This window comes from Watersipora subatra, chromosome 5, assembly GCF_963576615.1.
Source record: "Watersipora subatra chromosome 5, tzWatSuba1.1, whole genome shotgun sequence".
Classification (NCBI taxonomy): domain Eukaryota; kingdom Metazoa; phylum Bryozoa; class Gymnolaemata; order Cheilostomatida; family Watersiporidae; genus Watersipora; species Watersipora subatra.
This window is the reverse complement of record NC_088712.1, coordinates 18,301,021-18,325,062: the sequence shown is the minus strand read 5'-3', so window position 1 is coordinate 18,325,062 and position 24,042 is coordinate 18,301,021. Positions and strand designations below refer to the sequence as shown.

At 32.4% G+C, this 24,042-nt stretch overlaps 1 protein-coding gene across 2 annotated transcripts in view; it reads left to right on the top strand.

The window, feature by feature from the left end:
• Positions 1 to 24,042, top strand: part of LOC137396226 (serine-rich adhesin for platelets-like) — an 89,017-nt gene that overhangs the window by 12,925 nt on the left and 52,050 nt on the right. For both annotated transcript variants that reach the window (XM_068082408.1, XM_068082406.1), the window contains exon 2: positions 9,179 to 9,346. In XM_068082408.1, the coding sequence (XP_067938509.1) occupies positions 9,179 to 9,346 (168 nt within the window). The remainder of the gene's footprint in view (positions 1 to 9,178; positions 9,347 to 24,042) is intronic.

The following is a 24,042-nucleotide window of genomic DNA, read 5'->3' as shown; positions in this document are numbered from 1 at the left end:
ATTGAAGATAACTCTTAATTTGTATTTAATATCGACTAAAGGTTGTACCTAAATATTTTACACTATATATTTTAAACCTTTTAAATAGAGTGAACTTGTAGAACACTCTTTCATTTAATTTAATTTATTTTCTTAGAACATGCATTGAACGCCTCAGGGCTTGATTAGCCTAGTTTAATTTAAAAATATTTATTTATCTTCTAATTGCAATTCAAAGTTTTTAGCTCCTATAACTTTAAAACTATTTCCATTATGAATAAAAAATAAAAAACACTAATAGAATCATAAATAACTTTGGGCTGCTTTATTAAGAGTAAAAACCGTTTTGAGTTTTTCATAATTATGTTTGCATGTTTTTACAATTATTAAAATTGATAAGTTAATAACTTGAATAACGCAAAATTATTTAGAGTACTACTTTTAAATTTGTTGCAAGTTTTATCAGTGATTAGAATATGATTGCCCTGATAGGTTGGCAGACTGTATACTGTGTTACTAACCTCAAACAAATAATTTAAAGCTATAGATATTGAGTCATAAATTATACAGTTAAACCAAGTCATAATGACCAGAATTTTTGTAATCATGAAACATTTTAAGATTTATGTAAAAATTGGTATTCATCAAATATCACTAACTAGAAATTGTGTTCAGAATACATTTTTAAAAAATGAAAAAGGTACAACTATTTCAAAAAGACAACATCCATTTCTGCAATACTTCTACAATGGCCAACAAACTTTGTTCAAATTAATTTTAGATAAATTTTAAATATTAATTTCAAATTGAGCAAACTCTAAAACTTTAGCAAGAAAAAATATGGTCCTTTTTAAGTTCACACAAGTGCAACATAAAATATTCTATATAGGATTTGAAATATGAATTAATGTTTATTTGTTTTTGAGTTATGTACTTTTCACGATATAATTGTTATTTTTTTAAGTTGCTGAGTTTATAATTGCTATTACAGCTATTAGCTAATCTTAAGCCATTTACTTAGATAATTAAAATTCCTAAATTGCAAATATTTTGGCGCAAATGACTCTTTGGTGTCAAGTCTTCCCTGTAATTGTAATTATTCAAAAGCTTGTCTCTAGCCTTCAGACTCCACCCAGAAACATCACCCGGCCACCGCCTGACACGACAGTCTGTCAGTAAAATACCAAATGTCATATTTTATCAGCAATATAACACGTGGCACATCTCAAGAAAAGAATGCATAGAACACTAAATTATTTTAATTTATGCTTTCACCACGTGACAGAATCTCTTTTTTTTTATCTTGGAAGATTTAGTGTTTTATTAGTCGAGTCAAACAAAAAATGCGAATCGAAAATTGTTAGTGATTTGAGGTATGGAATTGTTTGCTACCCATTTAGTTACTGGAAATATCTTGTACATGAATTTCAATTCTATTGCTGATGACTCAAGGGGTTCTCTAAGTCAACTTCGCTAAATGTTGTTGCTAAGTTGCTACCTCAAGAACAGGTTAAGTCAGAACTTTGATTTTCTCTACTTACATTGTTTCATGTGAATGCATACAATTGATCACATTTGTCTGCATCAAAGCCACGCGATTTCTAAAAAAGGTTTTAAGGCTTCATGAATGGTTGAGTGCCTAAACAAGTTTGTCGCTCTTGATTTGCAGTGTATATACCGTGTAAATTAGCTTTTCAGGCAACGATCGCTTCTAATCTATGAAGGTTAACACGTTAGAAATATATATTATATTAGCTCAGAATGCCAAGTTTTTACAATAAGAATAATGCTATTACTTAATGTCTATTAGTGGTTCAAGGTTTGTCTGATCGTCCTAAACCATAGACAGCCAGGAATCAAGGAGTTGGTGACACTCTAGCATCTTTTGGGGCAAAAGTATTTGCAAGCTATTTGATTCCATGAGACAGTTTGCATGAAGGCTTAATCGATTCCACGCAATGTGCAAAAAATAGCGTCATGCTTAGGGGCACTAATATTTTCTGATTAGTAAGATAAATTCTCAAAATGATTAACATGCTAACCTTATGACCTTTTTAGGTTAAGCATAGCTTCTTTTAGTCTCATTGTTATTTGTACCAGCTGTTAATCTCTTCAACATGTAGTTATACTTGGTGGCCCGTAGCTTTGATACAGATGAAACTGTAGTTTCTGACCCTTTACAAGTATAAATCAAGCATTCCGAAATTCTGTGCTAATGAGACTGCTACAGCTGTAGTTATTGCGCACACTACCACAACTACTGCCAAATATTGTATTTGATGGAAGTCTTTACTATAATAAAAGCCATCTCTATCCACCTGAAGCCACTAATAGAGATTAGAAAAAATCTGACATGATTTGAACTCGCAATTTTTTGCTTGGATGACCCTACACTCTACTACCTACGCTACTAGAATGCTTTTTGAAGTAATTGTGCAACTAGCTATAATGCATGACAATGATAATAACAATGATAAAACAAGGTTGCGAGTGTACTCGCATTGAACAGTAAGTACTAGAAGTAAACATAGCTTGAAAATCGTTTCATTTTTAATCCAACAGTAAGCAGGTGCATGTCTAACATGCTGGTTTCCAAAAACTAGACAGTTTTGAAACAAAATGTTTTAGCAATTTGGTGAAAGGCACAAAGAATAGACGTATGAAGTTTAGACAAAATCGGTCAAAAAATGAAGAAAATCATAACATTTACGTAGACTAACAGACAGACACCTAATGACAAAGTGAAATTTATTAATATATGATATCCAGTTCTTTCTTCACAAAGCCGCTGTTTTTAATAATACTGGTTGTATATGGTGCAATTATATAACGGTTATATGCAGTTATAACACAATTAAGCTAATTTGTTTCGAAAAATCTCTATTTTTTATTATACATAAAATTGGCTTTTGCTATGTATTGAGGCAATGAGAAAAATTGCCAAAGTGTCCTAACAAAAGTACTTGTGTATGGCAACATGTTTTCAATATATTTATTCTCATAGGCCTCTGTAGATATGACCTTAGCTCCAATGAGAAGCCACTAAAAATGGGAGATTAGTTGGGACCTAGGAAACAAATTCTTTCAATCTCACTTAGGCGAAGTATAATTTTAGGTGGATTAGTGATATTTCAGTTGAATATTCAACCTTGAAGCATGTCTTTGCTAAACCGGACACCTTCTATGACTCTTCCATTTACTAAGCTCTTCCTAATCCACCCATTTTCACGACTTGAAACGCTCCATCTCTTAAGTTTCTAAAAGTTGATAGTAATTTGTGTATTTGAAGTATGCTTTGGTCTTGTGATAGTATCTTATCTGTTTGCACTACTTCCAAGCTGACTGACTTTCAAATATCTGTGGTTGTTGTAGAGCGGAGACCCTTGCTGTTTGGTACTGCTCGTGATTTATTATAAATGCATTCTGGGTGATATGAGAACTGTCAAATATTTTTATCTTAGAGACTTGGCAGTGCTCTTACCTACTAAGCTATGCTCTTTTACCTAAATGCTTATCTATATCCTTCTAGACAATCGTAGATTTGAAATTAGCTGTGAAATAGTGCTTTTATTAGAATGTGGAAGCCAGAAACAAAATGTTTTGTTGCCTATAGATAGATTGGTAAATAGATATATATATATATATATATATATATATATATATATATATATATATATATATATATATATATATATATATATATATATATATATATATATATATATATATATATATATATATATATAGATAGATAGATAGATAGATAGATAGATAGATAGATAGATAGATAGATAGATAGATAGATAGATAGATAGATAGATAGATAGATAGATAGATATAGATAGATATAGATAGATATAGATAGATATAGATAGATAGATATAGATAGATATAGATAGATAGATATAGATAGATAGATATAGATAGATATGGATATATAGATATATATAAATATATATAGATAGATGGATATATAGATATATATAAATATATATAGATAGATGGATATATAGCTATATATAGATATATATAGATATATATAGATATATAGATACATGAGTAAAAGCGTAAGATTCGAGTAGAGTGCTAAATGATAAATACAGAGCAAGTTAAAAGCAATAAAACAGACTATAACTTTAGATAAAACACTTGCTTACTAATAGTTTCATGCTTGGTAAGAGCAATCTTCAGATTGCTCTTAGAGATCATCATGTATAATAACGACCTGCACAATTTTTCCGAAATGGCCTGGCAATTGATTAGCGCAGATGATACAGTGCTGGTCTACCAAACCAAAGGTTTTTCGGAACATCTGATTTAGATGTACCAAGGGTTGAATTGTACAATTGTATCTCTATCAAAGCCACAGGCCCCATTTATATCGAGGAGTGTAATTCTCTGCTACTCACATTTAGTAGTTTCTTAATTAAGATCGCCACCAGAGATATACTAGCAGGATTTATGCAAAGTGGTATCATTATCAAATCTTTCTAAAAATAACATTTAACTTAGCTAATGGTTTAATTCAGATATTACTCATCGTTAGGTAGCTGATTTATCCTTGCCATTTAGCTACCGAACTCAAGCCAGCTGCCCACACTTTAGAGTGCGTTTGAGATATGAAATGGCCAATTAATCACATAAATGTTAGGTTTAAGTGAGGCGAAGACCACATCTAAACTCTTCTATACTATGAGACTTGTCTTGCTCGTTAGAAATCATAGATGAGGTGACTCAGGTGTGTCAGCAATTTTTTTCGTACTCAGACATGTATGTTGAGAATACATTGAATTTAGAAATATTACTTAATAATCTTTATATTTTCACCTAAAAATTGTATTATATCTGATCAGTGTAAGTTTTTTGTCAGACAATTATTGCTTGTACAAACAATTTATAGGCAAAGCGAGTGCCAACCAGTAGAACCAAAACTGTTTCAACCTCTTTGGACATGAGTCATTTTAAAGTTTAATGTGAGTCGCATGAATGGCATAGAGCTATTTTATAGCTAAAAATAGTTTTTTTGTGTTCAATAAAATGAAATAGTTATCAATAATGAAACTTTTATACTATAGAACTAAACAAATAGGATGAAGTATTATATTACCTAATCTTGGCTGTTGGAGACGAGCGCTGAGCACGCTACACTTGGAATAGATAATTTCCTATTTCCAGTTCATGTTTATGGCATAAATGTGCTATAAACATGAATTCCCATGTTGTGTTTTAACCTTCCCAGTTTATTGTACAAACGCAGATTTCTAAAGATTTTTGAGATACAGCCTCTGTATACATACAACATCACTAAAAGATTTTCATGAAGCACATTTTGTTGCTAATTACAGGTCACTTGTTGTTAATAACAAACTACCTGAAATAGCTGTAGCAAACCTGTAAGCCTTGCTAGATAGCTATGTCCAGCTATCCCATTTTAGCTAGAAAACTAGTCATGTAGTATTACATACGCTTATTACAAAATCTGGGAACTTTGGTTTGACAAAAACTTCAGCATGATTATTTTGACAATCTCTTTTGACGGTTGAACACCCTTTTTTGATAGAGATCCCCCCCCAACAAAAACTGACAAGCTGTTGGTTCAAAACCTTTCTGATATATACATTATGTATATATAATTTTTTGGCAATAATTTTATTTCAAATAAAAATGTTTTTCAAATTATGCTATACAACAATAATAAAACCAAAGAAAAAAAGAGCAACAGTTAAACTAAGCAGCAACTTTTTTTGACATGAAGGGATTCACTAGTAGCTTGCCCTCCACATGCTGTAAAATGCATTTCTGTTAACATGGCTAGCTCATACATGGGCACCAATCTGGTACATCAGAGTACATCTGGTACATTTCAGTAATCTGAGCCGCCATGATAATTAGCCAGTTAGCTTTAGCTAACTTTTGAAAGTTATTTATCGCTTAGCCGTTTTTACAGATTACTAACACGGGATAGTTTTTTAGACTGTTACTGCTTTTGTGACAGAAGACAAAAAATTAAACTCCTGTCAGACTTAGCTCACCAATTAAATGCTAAACCACAATGACTATAAAATCTAGTATCTAGCACAGTTGGCTACTCTCTGAAGATAAATTTAAAAAAAATCCTACGTAAGCTTTTGCATGATTGCAAATAAAATAGAATTGCATTGTACACAACCTATATTTTGGCCAGTCTAGGATTTGTTCTTGTTGGTAATCTGGGCTCTTTACTCACTGCCAGCAAATATAGAAGTGCTTTCAACACAAAGTAGTCCTAGTTTAATGTGAGATGTATTTGTATACAAATAATATCATAGCACAAACACAAATGTAACACATTATCACAGCTACTCTGCCTGTCCATTGACAAGCATCATTTTATATACGAATTTTTTTGTGTTAAGCTGCTCCCATTTCATTGCTCGATGGAACTATGTTTTTATGCAGTGCAGCAGTATCAATTTAAAGAGTGAGTGCAACTAAAGGTTTCCAGAAGCAATGGTTACACAGAATAAAAACAAACTGGTAATTAAAAACTTTTCTTTTCAAACAAAGTTCATAACTCTTGCATAAATCTGACAAGTGGCTTTACGTATTAGTTGGTGTTACTAAGATTATCTTAGCCAAGGTAAAATAACAGTTATGCAGATGACTAATTTGATGGTAAACCCTCCTAGGTCAGCAGAATATAGTATTCTGACTCGGTAGGATTATGATAAATAAATGACTAAGTGTGGTTTTTGCCATCAATATGAGAACACTTGTGATAGTGAGATATTCTTAACTTATTCGCTTTCACGAAATGTGTTTACGCTCATTTGATGGTCTAGCTATGACGTTGGTGGTCTGGCTATGATGTTGCTGGTCTGGTTATGTTGTTGGTGGTCTGGTCATGTTGCTGGTGGTTTCGATAAGTCTATGAATCTGGTGATTTTATACGTTTCTGGCAGTCTGGAAATGATGCATTACTTTTCTATTCTAATAATTTGTATCGTGATCCATGAACAAACATAGATTTTAATATTACTGCAAATAATTATGTACACTTAGCAATAAAAATTGTGTTGTATAAGAAGGTTGTAAAACAGCAAGTATGTATGTATGGATGACTTTTTAAATGCATTGGTTATCATTAAACAAAATGATGTTTTTTGTTAGGAATAAAATGAAAATACAGAAATCAGGAATTATTGAGTGAGCTTAACTGATGTGTGTTTAAAAGTTGGTAATCTAGTAATATTACTGAGGAGTTGGGATAGTGAATTGGAAGTTGTAGTAACAGAAAGTTCATGAACTGAAGCATACAATGTTGGATGAGTACGTCGGTGTTACAAAATAGAAAAGGGTTTGTCATATGTGTAGAAGGATAAATACAGATATTCTAGGCATAGATTATGCAGGATTTTATGCAAGCAGTAAAGAAAGAGCTGATCAAAATAGATTTTTATTGTTTCCTTAGAGACTAGAAAGCAATCGCGTAAGTTCTACAAACGAGTACAACCAGAGAGTACAAACATAGGAATCGGGAGCTGCATGGTCTCATTGTGTTTAGACATCATAGACCTATTAACTAAAAAGCTTATAGTTAATAGGTCTATGTTAGCAATCACTCATTGTACTTTGAACTCTTTCAGCTCAACATTGTCTTTGTATTATTGTATTTTCTTATTTGGTATTTATGAAATTTCCATTATTTTTAATTATTGCTTTTATAAAATTTTTTCACTTCTTTACCTAATCTTTTTGTTTATAAGTTTTTGGTAAACATTGAACGCAGTATGTTGGAAATCAATCTGGGTGTAGATAGAATGAAAAATTTATTCTTTTTTATATCAAATATTCCAGAGAAACCTCTAAAGTTCCCCTACTTGCTCCACAAGGGTACAAGGGTACACTTGAGTACAAGGGTACACTTGAGTACAAGGGTACACTTGAGTACAAGGGTACACTTGAGTACAAGGGTACACTTGAGTACAAGGGTACACTTGGGTACAAGGGTACACTTGAGTACAAGGCAATGGATGTATATATCTCTCAGAAAATATAAAACGGTACAGATAAATATGCAATAAACATAAGTAACTGCACATGGTGAGACTTCCAGGTGCTCTCTTTTTGGTCATTTCTGCGGCATCTTTTCAAGCTCCTTCTGGCTGTTTACCTCCGTCTTTTTATAGCATGGTCAGCTCAACAGCCGACCTTTGGCTGACGGGAACTATTGCCAGGGGCCGTGTCATCTGTTGAGTTGAGGCTTGGCCCAGTTGTGGCGTCGTTCACCTCAGGATCGGTTTTCTCTTTGACACGGCTCTGGTCTCGGCAACTGATCATCAAACCTAGTATTTAGTCTCAAAGCGACTGTAAACAGAGAGTGGATTCTAGTTTTAAATTGTTCAGCAAACCGTTGCCATTTTATGCGTAAACTTGGTGTGATTCGTAAATAACAAACCATTTTGCTTACTAATGATAAATGAAAGAAAAGTTGTAGTAATAAATACTAAATATAAATTGGCTGTTCGGAGCCGTCTCATCACTTAATCATTCATACATTGCTTTGAAAATGTTATTCTCGTGTTTTTTAACAATTTACGATTAACACAGCATTCTTTGTAAAGTTTTTAGTTTTCAATTTTTAATAAAACGCTAAAAGGTTATTGTAAAAATAATCCAAAGACATTCATGTTGTGCTGCCTGAGGTCATTAGGAAAAATATCAAAAAAGATAGATCTTCACCAAAATAATCTACAACATAAAGTTCTCTACGCTACCTACTCGTGTATCTTGTGATAAAGACCCACCTTTATCACCTTTTCACTTTTGTTACATTGGTAACTTGAACCCTTTATGACCTGTATACTTAAAAAATTAAGTATCAACCAGTAAGAAGATCTTTACAAAAACAATACCTGGTAAGAGAAAGCAACTTCATTATTTCATGATAGTTGTTTAAAGTTCAGAACATAGCTCAGTAGTCAACATTAATGTGGCGAACCACAAAAAAGTCTCTGCGTTTGCCAGAGTGGTACGTCTTTCTATAAAGAGACATTTGGTACACGGAGAAGCCATAATCTCTTCCATCAATCATACTCAGATACCTTAAACATCTCAAGTGTTACTCTTTTAGGTGCTCAGATCAGATCACAGCTTGTGACAGTAATTGCATCTCTTTCAGTCTCTTTAACTACTTCACATTTTACTAAATTTTGCGCAGGGTCAGTAGAAAGTCTTCTACAAGAGCCAGAGAGACCTTCTCGGCCAAGAGAAAGATACAGAAAAAAAGAGCAGGCACCCGACCCTCCAAAGGCTAAAGCCCCTCCGCTAAAGAGTATGGCCTTGAGGCTAGACTCAAGGAACTACAACTACAGCATGAAGAAATCAGGTTGGTGAATTTTACGTTAAAAAGGAAGTTTATCCGGTTCTGATTGGACAAACCATTAAAGTTTTTTTGCTTTTTCTTGTCACCTTCTTGTAGTTTTGAAAACTTGAAAAACGTAAAAACACAAACAATTGAATGCTTATTGAAGCAGTCAGGCTGTATGGGGTTGTATTGGAATTAGTAATCAGCAACAAAAATTATGTTTATCGTTACATACTGAAACAAGACAAGAAGACAGAAATAAGTAATTATTGAGTGAATTAAAATAAAATCGTTTTAAAAAGAGGCAATCTAATAGTATTGCAGAAAAGTCAGAATATTGATTGAAGGTTGTGGTAACAGAATGTTCATTAATTGAAACATACGATGGTGGATGTAGTATGTCGGTATCACGAAATAAAAGTGTTTGTCCTATGGATGAATAGATAGATACAAATATTCTGGGCATAATTTGATACCTTTGAAACTTTGAACCCGACTTTGAAACCTGTAACACAAATGCAAAAACAAGCAAGTTTAGGATAGGGCAATATGTTCAAAGATTTTGTGATGTGATTGGTGGAAGGGTGGTAAGCTGGAATACCTGATCAGTAGTGCACAAGTCTTTGTATAGATGTCTGTAAGAGGAATGTCCTTTATTGCTGTCAGTATGGTGAGGCAGGGAAGTATATATCGATGCCATTGATCAGAAGAACACAAAGCAGAAACAAGGAAGTTTGATAGAGTGAGCACTGACAGTCAGTATAATTAATAAAGTTGTTTTTTTATCCCTCAAGTTATTATTTTATTGTTTAAAGTAAGGGAGATATCGATAAGTTACGTTATTTAATTAAATATTCTTTAGCACTTTTAAAAAGTAGTGAGTATGCAGAAAATGTATTGGTGTTGTGAAGTTTCATGGTTTGGATGGTGAATTTTCCATTTATTGGAACATTTTATGGTTGAAGTTAACCTTCAGTAGCTTGAGTTTTTAGGGCTTGATTGGTGGTGGCATGATGTTAGCTAGTGGATCCTAAAAAGATTTGATTTTTCAACAATGACCATAAAGATGAAGCTTTAGTCACTAGGTAGTTAGTACATTCATTTTGATAAAACTAGTATAGTTTACGAATTTAAATGTGTTTTAGGTTCCCTATACCTCTCATAAATGTACTTCCATGAAATATGATTCAATTGATACCCATTACAACTACAGACCTATAATAGTTATTGTGAAAATGTTGGTACATAATAATATGTGGGAACTTGGTCATCAAAACCTCATTAACAGAGAACTCATGCATTCCTCTATGACACATCGTTAGTGGAAGTAGCTTGAAATCATCTCCCCTTTTAGTTTTGATAGGCTATGACAACTTGCAGCAACGTAAGGGTTTTTGGCAATTGCTAAAGATGATTTTATTAGATTTATTGTGGGTTTGTTATCTAATCAATAGAGAAATTACCCTGTCGTTGAATGGACAATTCCAAGTCTGTAGGTAAGCATAGGTTACAGCAATTGCTCATCGCCTACTCTCAGTTCATGATAGATATTTTTCTGAAAGCTGGAAGCATTCTACTTAATCATACACATCTCAAAATGATCTTGAAATGGATACAAGCATTCATACTTCAATTAGTCATTCGAGACCTCTAGTGATAATCACGTCGATTAAAGGAAACCATCTTGATTAGCCAAATTATCTCTGATTAGGGAGGATTATTATTTCTGCAATCAGTAATTCGCTCTGCAATTAGGACAAATTACAGACTAGTGACTGTCACAGTTAGGAGTTCAAGATGGCTGTCTGTCGTCCGAAGTGTAAAGAGATTTCTACGCAAGCTGAAATTCTGAGCACTGATTAATGTTTTCAATAGTGTACTCTTGCTGGTAACTAGTTGTTGGATAAAATTACAGAACAAAACTTAATTTTAGCGATGTTTTTTACTGGTTCATACAGACTTTTATAACGAGCAGTTAATTTCCAATAACATTTCATATTATGAATACTAGTACCCTAGCAGTCTGAAGTGATGAGAGAGAACTTCATATGTAATAACTATGTATTCAATTATTCATATGTAGTAACCATATGTACAACTGTTCAGAGATGCCAATGAGCCATCATGTGGCGCAGTTCTTTTAAAGTGTCGACCTACCACAGTGAAAGCCGTAAGTTTGACGCCATCTTTTTCTCCAACTGTCAACCCTAGATTCGGACAGACAAACAAACAAATGAACAGACACGGTTCGTACAATAGTAAAGAGTTTCCTTGCTGGAATCGAACAAACATACCTTATGCAAAGAAATTTCAAAACAACGCTTAAAGGCGGAACCTAGCAACAATATTGTCAAAAGCATGTACCACACATATTGGTATCCATATTGATCCGAAACATCAAACTTTATTATTACCATTAAAATCATTTTTTGGACATTTGTTAGCAGATACTTCCTAGGATTAAATTTTAGCCAACTCTACCAATGACTCATATCTAGCACTGCAATAAAGTTCAAATATATCTTTATATCAAATGTCACCAATTCAATTTATAATTTAACTGGTAGTCAAGGATTAATCTCAAAAACCGTTATTCAGATAATATTCAACATGTATTTTAATGGGTCAAGTTGAACAGTATTAAGATCTAGTTGTTGTGTCCGTAATGATACTCATAGAGCATGTGTTGCTTTTGATTCCTTATTCAAAGTCATCAATGTATCTTCACGTCACAAGGTAAATTTATTTCTTTGGTGGCCATACTTGTTTGAACAACATTTGCTTATACAGTCACTTAAAAAATATTTTTTGTAGTCATCCTTGGCTCCTTGCAGACATCTCGTGAGATAGATGCGATATTTTGGTTCTTAAATCGAAAAGCAGGCTGCTAAAATCTCATGCCTGTGAAACATTCAAGCTTCACTAACAAGGCAAATCTATCACTGCTTTTTTGGCTCCGCCCAAATCTGTATGAATTGTTGGGCAATTAGCTTTTATCTGATTACTCGGCGTAAGTCGAGCTTGAAATAACTTTTATTTTTATTGTTAAATATTAGTCAATGTACAATGTAGCAGAGTATTTGTAATATTTATGAAATAGCTTTTTTTGTAGTTGGGTGGTTTTCAGAAACCAAAATTTGTGTTTGTCTCACTCAATAAATTGATACGTTACTTACCGAGCCAGGCATCCACTACATTAGGTGAGTTTTCGTCATAAGATGAAAACAGCCAACACCTAACTCACAAGGCTAAGCACGTATATAACTTGGTCTGAAAGTGCATTAATCAAATTAGATAATCATTTGTTTTGAAGTCCGAATTGTGAAATAGTTTTGCGACACAAAAGGTTTTCGTCTTCAGTGGTTATCAGCTTAGTTACTTAAATCGCACATCTGACATTTTCCTAAGTTACCAATATTGTTCTACACTGGTCAATTGGAGGCCAAATATTGTAATTAGTTGGCATTGCAGACCTTTTTATGGGAGTAATCAGTATTAACACCATGTTACTATTTATAGAAACATTGTTTGAACAAAAATATTTGTGAAATCTACTAAATTAATGCGGAATGGTTCAAGTTTGGTCTCTCTTCCCATTTTGAGAATTTTTGTTGTCAAACGTCAACATAGTTTTAAGAAAAAACATGGAGTTCACTTTGAGGTTAACAGTGGTCCTTTGGAGCTGGTCACTAGAAGACTCACACTTGTGCACAATGACAGAAAACCATTTTGAGATATACTCATCGATTTACAATTGATTTGGTCTTATTTTAAATTTTTTTAAATTGAATTGAATTATTAAAAATTATTTATTTATGGTTTTCTTTGCTGACTAGCAGTAGGCTGGTGATTCACCAGATTTTTGTTGTTGTCAGCCAGATAATCCTCGAGTGGGTGTTTCAGAGACTGGTTCTCAGAAACCAGACAGAGTTTTAAAACCAAGCATTTTAGCAACATTGTGAAAGGCTCGGAACATATGCTTGGGCATTTTCGATGAAATCAGGCAAAAAACACATAGTATTTAAGTGGGCTAACAGACAGACGCACATGATGACTAAATCGGATTTATTAATATAAATGTAACAAAAACTGAAGTTTTTAAATTATCAGTTTTAGCGGGAGTTTGGGGTTGTTAAACATTTTTCAATCTTTAAGTGAATGAAAAAGTTTTTAGATAATTACAAACAAGATTTTATTAATAACTGTAACAATTTCCAACACTAAAATAGTAAGAGTAACTGTTAAACTTGGAGAATTTCCTCATCTTTTTTAAGCTGAAAACAGCAAAACTTGTCACTGGCTAGCAAAACCCATTTCAATTTTAAATAGATTTAGAGTATATACACTGATATGTTTTTATTAAATTAAAGGCTGCTCATATGCTTCAGTCAGAATAGTATTTTTGGTGGCCACATATCAAGGGAAGCCTGATTTTCTACATCTGCGGCTGGTTGTTTAAAACCGAAAAGTGTGAAGTCAAGCAAGCAAGATAAGACAATTTCAATTTACTTTTGATCACATACTGCCTTTTGGTTCAGTCAGTTTTAACCAAAGCTTGTGTTTGATCTGACGGCTTCCTACTAGCAAATTCAATATCCATTTCATGCTTCCAAAACTAGCAAATCCATCAAGAATATTAAATCAATAGAAAAAAACAAAGCCTAAACGACTGTAACTTTCTGTGTTTGCTTTGGGATTAAATGGCCATTCGGTGCAAACTTCAGTTTTGTCGTTCAAAGTACATGCCTTTGAAAGCTTTGTTTGCCTGCTGTGCGTGCGACCTTCTAAGATTGTAAAAACCTTGATTGTTAACTTGAATCACCAGCTTCACCAAAACTTATTTTTAAAAAATTTTGTTGTGTGTGTCTGATATTCTGCGTAAATAATATTTATGTCAACATTTTTGGCCAAACTCAGTCACGCTTCACTCGCAAAGACTTTGTGCCTTTCAGCAGGTTGCTATAAGTATTTGGTTTAAAAACTCTGCCTAATTCCTGAGAATCTTAAACAACCAACTGCCCAATATCTGATCGATAGTAAAAATTAGGAGATTGCTAGGCTTGCTACTAGTCCTTTTTTTACAAAACTCAGATATAAAATTAATTAGCCAGCATGTAATATGTAATGTTTACCAATATGGAAGGCAGTAGTGATAACTTTTATTTTGCTGAAGAAACACATATCAGGCTTTTTACAGCCCAAACCCTTTGTCAACCAAAATTCTAATAAACATTGAATTTATTGAAAAAAAATTGCAATGAGTAGTTGTGTTGAGTGTTGTGATATATGATAGATTGCTTGTGGAGTCGAAATTTGTAGTTTCTTTCAGAGCACTTCAATATTATAAGCACCCTGTGAAAACGCACAAAGGTTTTAGGATTAAAAGTCTATGAACTCCCTTTTTAGCCTGATTAATTTACACTAAAAACTTTAATTAACTGCAAAACTCCAATTGGGTGCCTCAGTAGACCGAGCTTTGATCAGTTGAGACTACATGAGCTCTAGTGTAATGACAGCAGAGTTGAGTCTATATCTTTAGTAAACAAGTCCTTTCAACCAACAGGTACAACTGGAAAATTGCTGAGTGTCCAACATCTCATACAATAGTCTAAAAAAAGTGTAACAGTCGCAAAGGCTTCATGCACCAAAAAAGAGTCTCTGAAAAGAAACTTATTTTTATTAGGAATAATCCATGTTTAAAGTAATTCTGTACTCAGCACTTATGGTATTTTTTGTGTTATTTTATTATTCAGCTCGTCATAGAGTTAAGCTAGTATTACTGAGCAGAATTCTAGTGGCAGAATTATATCTTACTCGGAGGATATTTTTAAATACATCAAAAGTAATTTTAGCATAGGCAATACCTTGTCTTTCTCAGCATGCAACCTTTTTATAGAAAAAAGGTTGCGTGCTCATGTAAGAATCTTAGAGTTAATTAAAAGTAATTTGGTCATTAAATGCTCGTAAGTTTGCTACTAAGTTGTTTTATTTCATGCGAGATAAACTTGTACTGTACATGAGCATACAACTCCTCGAACCAGCACAATATTTCATTCGCTTGTAGCTATTAAGATATATTCACCTATTCTTTGCACTAGTGATTAAAGGTATTATTAATTTTAGGCTTATTTTATATCTAAAGTGTTTTGAATAACTTTTTTTATATTAACTGACGTGTATAGAAAGTGTAGAATGTCAGTGTAGTTTTACATGTACAACTGTTATCTTGTGATAAAGGGTCACCTTTATTACCTTTTCACATTAAATGTGAAATAAATTTTAAATAAATAAGTTTTTTTATTAAATAAATAAATTTTATTAATATTAGTAGCATTTTGAACTTTTTTGATTCGCATATTGGAAAAAAAAACTAAGAATGAATCAGCTAAAAGAGCTTTAGAAAAAACAATACTTGGTAAGAGAAAGCAACTCCACATTGTTAGATTTCAGATTTGTTGGTGTGAGACATAAATATATCAACAACTTATCAAATTAAAAGCCACGGACTTCTAGTTAACTTAAAGTGGTACAATTGTGTGCAGAAAAGCTTCTCACATCTACTGATGAAACTTCTATTAAGATGTTTCGATTTGGTGTACTCAACTGTACTCTACTGGATTTGTACTCAACCGCTAATAATATAGCAGTTGAGTACAATTTATGCCAGTAAGCATGAGCATACAACTCCAGGCCGTTACAGTTAATAGTGACCAAAGTTTTTTGATTTGTATGTAATGTCTTGGATCATATTATATTGATAGCACTGTTGTCACTATCACTAGCATAGTCATGATTATTTGTATTACTATTATTATCATGCTTATTAGTATTACTAATATTACTACAGTTAGAAGAGGCAGAAAAGTTGCAAAATATGAATAATTATTGTTTGAGCTCTGTTACGTACAACATCTTTATGCAGTTTGCTAAAATTAAAGCTACTTTCATAAGATATTTAAAAGTTATTGTTTGGCATAAAATTGTTACGTGTTAGATGTTTAGTATATAATTTCGTGTTCATAGATTAACAACCATTCTTGTTCGAGTAACAATTAGCACACCAGAACCCCAGCGGCCGAGTATTGATGCCGATAACATATTGCTCAAGTAATGCATAAAACAATGTATGAGTAGGGTTATTGCTGAACAAATACGAACTGTACTAAGGAAAGATAACTCAGCGTTAAGCAACCAATGAGTATTATTACATATAAAGCAATGAGTATCAACCAATATAAGCAAACTAATATGAGTATTTATATGATTTTTTATTGGCTATAGATACCAAACAAAAATAATCATGTTTATTGAAGCAAACAAGAAGTTCACATAGTGCAAATATAAGTATCGCACATCGATGGCTCATAAAAAGTAACCTGCAATAGACATGGAGAGACAATAGCAAGTATGTATTAATATATCATATCCTGACTGCGCGCTAAAAGCTGACGATAACAAATTATTATTTGTTTCAAGAAGATTCTGTTACTCTTTGCAACATAATTTGTAATGTTTAAAATAATAGTGGTGAATATGTAAAATAGCAATTATAATAAAGCTTAATATGTAAAATAACAACTGAAGAATAGGTAATAAAAATTGTTATAGGACTATTCCAGTATGTAATCAAACCTTACAAAATCTATTGTATATCTATTATATTTATTATCATAAGGGTCTGACAGCTTCAGCTAGCTTCAGTTTCTCGATTCCTCCAGAAGCAACTCTACTGAATAGAAAAATGTCATGTGATATAAAACTCTTAGCTGCAGACGTTCTGCAGGCTCACAGTTAAGCAGTAAAATAGTTTGAAGGGCATTTGAGGTATTTTTATAATAAATATGATTAATCATAAAAAGATTGAATGTCTAATAAATGCTTTGAATGATTATAGTTACTTTTGGCACACTTATATTGCATGGTAAGATATCCTTATTGAGAACAGGTGTTCTGAACTTACGTATCTAAGCAGTGATGACCTATTTAATTATTTTCTTGCTGTGAGCCCAGGGATGCCCAGGATTTTATTAGTTTTAAATCAGATAACCAGCAGGTTGGGTGTTTTAGAGGCTGGTTTTCAGGAACCAGATGGAGTTTTGCAATGAAATACTTTTGGTGATCGGGCGAAGGTAAAAAAGTGTGTGGAGCTTGGCTAAAATTGACAAAAAAATGTGTAAACGTTTTGGCTTTTGCATGGAATAACAGACAGACACACAGAATGTCAAAGTGAGATTTATTAATATAGATTGTTAGCCAGTGATGAAAGTGGGAAAATATTTCTCTACTGAAGTCAGCTTTGAAGTTAGGCATTAGATTCTAGATACTTTTTTAAAGTCATTAAATGTTCATTCAAACCATGGTCATTTTAACAAAAGCAATTCATTAACACTATGTCATGCAGCAGAGTTGTCTGCACATTATTCTCAGACGGCAGGTTGGTGGAAACATTTGTTTTGTAAATTGATGAAATGTACAAGCGAGTTGTCTGCAAATTATAAAACATCCAAAGCCTTAACTAGTTACTTGAAAAACTTTGCAATCTCATACACTATTGCTTACAAGATCGTTAGTAGTTAAATATTTTTAACAAGGGTGATCCATTTTTTGAAATAATTATTGCTGCTACTAAGTGATAGGTTTAGAGTTAATATGCCACAGAATTATTCATAGTAGTAGAACATTCAAAAGACTTTATCCGTAAGGACGCGGTTTCATCTTACACTTTAAACATATCTTACTTTTTCGATAGCTTCAAACTCATTGGAAATTGTCAAAGTTGATGTCAAGTCATTTTTAATTATGTAACGCGTATGAGTAATTCAGTAGCTTAGCCAACAATTTCAATTTTAGCTTTGCGCAAGCATCTTATATTCAAAACTTTTTTGCCATAAATTGATTGGCCAATAGTCATAAGTAGCAGAGCACACATACACTCTATAAATAGTTGAGACTGGAGATGTTTTCCAAAAAAGATTAAAGCATTAAATAGACTGAATTTAAAATTTGTGAATTATATGTAAAAATCTCAGCTGCACATATAGTGCTTGAATAGATTTGATTTTACCTTTATTTCCATTGTAATTGGTGAAATAAGCAAATCAAGTGATGCGGGCATAAAATATATTTTCTTGACAGCCAAAGATGTTTTGGAAACTTTTCAAGGCAAGGGTTTACTTATCAGTTGACATACCAGTTTACAAGTGTTATATAGAAAGTTGCTTAGGAACATTTTCTATGACTTAAATTATTTATTTTTCTATTCAGAATTACAGAATAATTTCAATTATGCAAAAACTTGAAGCTGTGTCTCCAACTATACTAAAGTGCCTGTATACCTGACCAAGTGATTTCATGGTTTAGGCGTTCAAACATTTTTTGCAGTTGTTGGTTTGCGCTCGTGTCATAGTCTCATATCGGAATGTATTCTGTCAGATACCACCCAGTATTTGCAACATAAAATCCATTTTTACATCTGAAAGTGCCAAAAAATTTTAGCAGAACAATATGGAAAGAGAACTTCTGCATATACATGCATTTTTGATGTGCCAAAACTTTGGCACATTTGTGGTTGACATTTAAAAAATGTCGCTAGATTAGACACCCACTTTATGAGCGTAACCGGGCCGTGCTAAATTTAGTCACAATTTATTCACAAAAAATCTCTACCACCGAACATCTTTATTAAATTATAATCAGTCAACATCTAATTGACAGCATTTCCTTTAAAAACTAATTCAGCTTTGTTACTCAACTATGAATAAAGACCTAGCGTGATGAGAGCTTCTATTTAAGATTGGGAAGTTTTGGTATGAAAGTTGGTATTTTTATGAACACCACTCAGAACTTCCTCTAATTTGAGAATGCTTGTCACAAAACCAAATGTTACCATTGTTGAGTTTCTAACCATGTAAATCGTCATGCATTTACTTGGAAAATGAAAGCTGTAAAATTTCCAATTGAGACAAATATTCCTTGAAGTGGCTCTGTTTTTTCAAAGTAAATAAGCTGTAGGTAAGTCATTGAGCCCTAGCAGTCGGCTTTTATAACTCAATTCTCACAAAAGACTTGTTTACCATCATGGAACATCTCTCTTTTTGTACGAAAGAGGCTGACCAATTAGTGAAGTTAGTAGAGTGTCAGTATACCAAACCAAATGTTATAAGATCGAGACCTGGACAAAGTGATATTTTATAAAGCACTTTAATTACTGCTTATAATATTTCTTGAGTGGTTTTAAATGCTATTAAGATGAAGTAAGATGTAGTTGTTCTCACTTCTATAAACTTTAATAAACAAATCAGTTTAATTTTGCATTTATCAGGCAACACAAATGGTTTTTGAAACAATTTGAAACAAAGATTTGTCATCATATAATTGATATAGTCTGCTTGTTGAATGCCCAGCCAATAACGCACATAATGAAACTAGTTACCCAACGAATTTGAGTAAGTTAAGCTAGCAACTTGAGCTAGTCTAAATCTTTGCTATACTAAGAGATACTTTCGTTGTTCGTCTGAAGAGAGCTTGTGCCTATAAGTGTGCTTATAATCATTACCTTATGCTTCAAGATCTCTCATGCAATCATCATCTTCAAGCATGCTAACAGTAACCAAAAGTATTTTTGCAAGTGCATTAAGCGTGCGTATTTCAACCGGTGTATTAAGTATGTGCACAAGCATTTGTCAGTATGGCCAGATAGACGCGTAGTGTAATGGATAATACGCCTGGCTGCAGAAACAGAGGTTTTGAGTGTGATGAAAATTTTTGGTTTCTAAAACCTTATCACTATAACTGGACACGCGGATGGCAAATGAGAAACACTGAGATTTATACATATAGATGACCATTACAGACCTGTACTGTTGTATCAATGGGAACATACTGGATTTTTTGAAATAAATCTTCAAGTTATGAGCTGGTTGGTTAGAACCAAGTCTAGTTCTTTCTAAAAATAGCTGTTTAAAAATATGTGTTGACCAAGAAGTTCTGAGCCCAGGGTCTAAAAGCAAATCATAATCTGCTTTTATGGTCATTTTTCACTATCTCAGCCTTTTGCACAATACTATTTAAAGATGAATAACACCGATGTCTAACTGCAATGAATCCTCAAAGAGGTCAATGAATATTTGTGGTATGCTGGTTAGACAGCCAAATAATTATTTTCACACCTTTTTAAGTACTCCCGTTCTATTCTATTTTAGTACTGCACTACAAGCCCTCTTAGCCTGGTCTTGCTTTGACTTTATACAAAACATGAGACTTTGGCTTGGGCACCCGTTGGCATATGTGTATCACACAAGCTAGAGATTAGCCAACAGTTTGTTAGCATATAAGTCGGTACTAGCCTTGAAACAGCATTTTTTCAACTTGATTTCATAAATGATTTTATTAGTTGAAGCTACTTGCTACTAACACTTTCTTTTGAAATCATGCCAGCTGTACATTGAAATTGGCTGATAATAGCCTCTTTCCAAATTGTATTAGCACAAGTACCCTGGTAGTCTTGAGAGCCGTGATAAATCATCAGGTGGAATAACTATACGTACAAATATTTTGAAATGCCAACAGGTAGTTGATCGGTGTAGCCATTAGAGTGTTGGTCTACCATGCTGAAACCTATGGGTTCAAATAGTATAAGATGGAATCTTTTTTCCCAACTTTCAACTGTGGCTCTGAACTTGCGACAGTAAAAACAAAAATTTTTATAACCACGAAATTGGTCTTAGCTATACTAAAAAACAACTTTTTTTCATGTTTATTTTGGGTTTATCAATCTTTTTACCATGCAATTATCTTAAATAGTTTGATGTAAATTATCGGTAACACCACTTGCATTGTAATGCCCCTGAAAAATTGTCATAAGCTACTTGCATCTCCTAATTCCTAGCAGAGAACTCTAAAAAGGTGTAAACATTATATTATAGAAAATGTTGACGAAATGTGATAAGAAACACCTACAAGTACCAACATTTCCTGTTTTATAACCATTATGATTCATTCAGGTATTCCTGATACTCAAACTGTTTCTGCGTAAAGCTAAGGCTATTCAACTGTCTCCTTGAAGGAACTTATGCTCTATGATAACCAAAACAGAAATTTTTTTCTAAAAATGCTCGCCTTCCATAATGTACTACGCTATGGTCTGTCGGCTCTTAACATACACTCTACAACAGCTTAGGCAACATAACTTGCTCACTGAAGGAGCTCAGTCTACATAATTTGTTGTCAGATGAAGCGTAGGCTGCGTAACATGCCTTCTGTTCATGCTAGGTAAATGGCAAAACAATTGCAATAAATCTTAATTTTGTCGTATCCTTTTTATGAAGTAATGAATCTTCATACTGCTATTCAGAATTTTCCGGAATTTCTCGACAAAAACAACGTGATTGAACCACGCTGAAGATTGTCATAAGCACTTAGTGCTTGACATGTGTGAGCGCGTGGCTACTTTGCATAATCCTCGCTTAAATTTAGCTAGACTCCTTACCTTGCACTATTCTCTCGTGCAATTGTTCAGCCACATTAATTAAATGAACATGTACTGTAAAAGATACACCAACCTTAAATAGTGCTGACTTGTTAGCTGTTTGCCCACTAAGAGCCTGGAAACAATTTTCTCCTGTAGGCTGGACTTTACATAGCGTTGCGCTGATACAACCGAGTAGCAACTACACTGCTGGTGTATAAATATGTGTATATGTAATTATGTATATATAGCACCTTAGGTGTTTAATATATATGGATATATACATGTATATATTTATGTATATATGTATACATATATATGTATATGTATAAATGTATACATATATACATATATACGTGTATATGTATATATGTATATGTATATATGTATACATATATATGTATACATGTATACTTGTGTGTATATAAAAATTATGTATATGTGTATACATATATATATATATGTGTATATATATTGAAATAATATATATGTGCATATATCTACATTTATATGTATAAATGCATATACAAGATATACGTATATATATATATATATATACATATATATAAATATACATATATGTACATATATATATACATTTATATGTATAAATGCATATACAATATAAATGTATGTATATATACATATATATGTATACATGTATGTATTTATGTATATGTGTATACACACATAATTATATACATGTATATGTATATATGTATTGAAATATATATGTACAGATATATACATTTATATGTATAAACTCATATACAATATATATATATGTACATATGTATATCTATATGTATATATCTATATGTATATATTTATGTGTATATATATATATATATACATATATATGTATATATATATGTATATATACATATATGTATATATATATACATATATATATAAATATATATATATATGTATATATATATATTGTCAATTTATAGTATATATATTTATAAATGTATGCATATTTATATATATGTATATAGATTTAAGCCAATCTTTAACTTTTCTCTCCTCTGCTTTGATTGGAAATTGTGGCAGTTCTTCCAACAAGTACAAAGTGACCTGAAGCTAGCAAATGTGTCCAAAGAAATGAAAAAAATGATTTGTAGGTAAAAACCGAGAAACTTAAGCAAATTACATCGCTGTCAAAAACACATAAACGCTTATTCTCATATTCCATTAGATTGCTGATCTGTGAAGCTGTAGAAATTATCAAGAAATTAGTATTTGGCACAAAGCAATAGTAGAAATTTGTGTTGAATTGTTCATGACAAATTGTTTTTTAAAGCTCTTAAATTTTAGCAGTGTTTTTTCATTTTGTTTACCTAATCATGATTGGAACTGCAATCTATAGATAAATGACAGCTTTTGCAATGTTTATGTTTTCAAAAGGAGGTGAGAATAAAATTTTTAACAAAATAGCGCCAAGGCAAATTTTGTAGTATTGTTTTTTTCCTTACCCCAAAAAGATTAACAAAAATCTTTTGCACTGAAAGTATTCAGTTTTTGGTTAAAATTTAGTAAGTCCTGATGAATTGCTACTTATTCTGTAGACCAGCATCTTTAATCAATAGCTATTTAGCTTTGCATAACAATGATCATCAACTGAAGATCGTGTGCCAAAGCTTGATTCGTTGTGTTCATTGCTTTAGTTCCCGGAACCGGCGTGCTACCTATTTAAAAACATCCTTTCTAACCACAACCGATAATTCAATCTATTGCACAACTCTATGGTTTTAGTCCAAGACTGTTGTCAAGGTTTTCTTACAGTTTTAAGCAGGCAAACAATGTTCAGAATTCCAGAATTTATAATTACTCTACTTGGTCAGTTCTAAGATAGATAGCTCAGGAATATCTCATCATTGAATATAGGAAACAGAATTTTAATATCCTAAAATGTCATTTTTTTCAAAATGATGGTAGAATATTTTTATTGTTAATAGTATTGTACTGGTACCAGTAACAAAAAACAATTCATAGTAGGTAAGCATATATATATATAGTCACATATATAATAGATAACCTGATTAATATATTATCAGCTGTTTTTCTCAAGCAAAAGCTATTTTGTATATTGTCTCAACTACATTTGAGTGCTTTCCTAACAAACTTTGAGACTTTCCATAAATCAGAAAGTTATAATTTAAAGTTGTCGAGCGGTCAATCATTTTACTTGTTAGTGCTAACTTTCAAAAAAAGGTCATGAAGAGTTTAAAATGTGATGGTGAGGTTG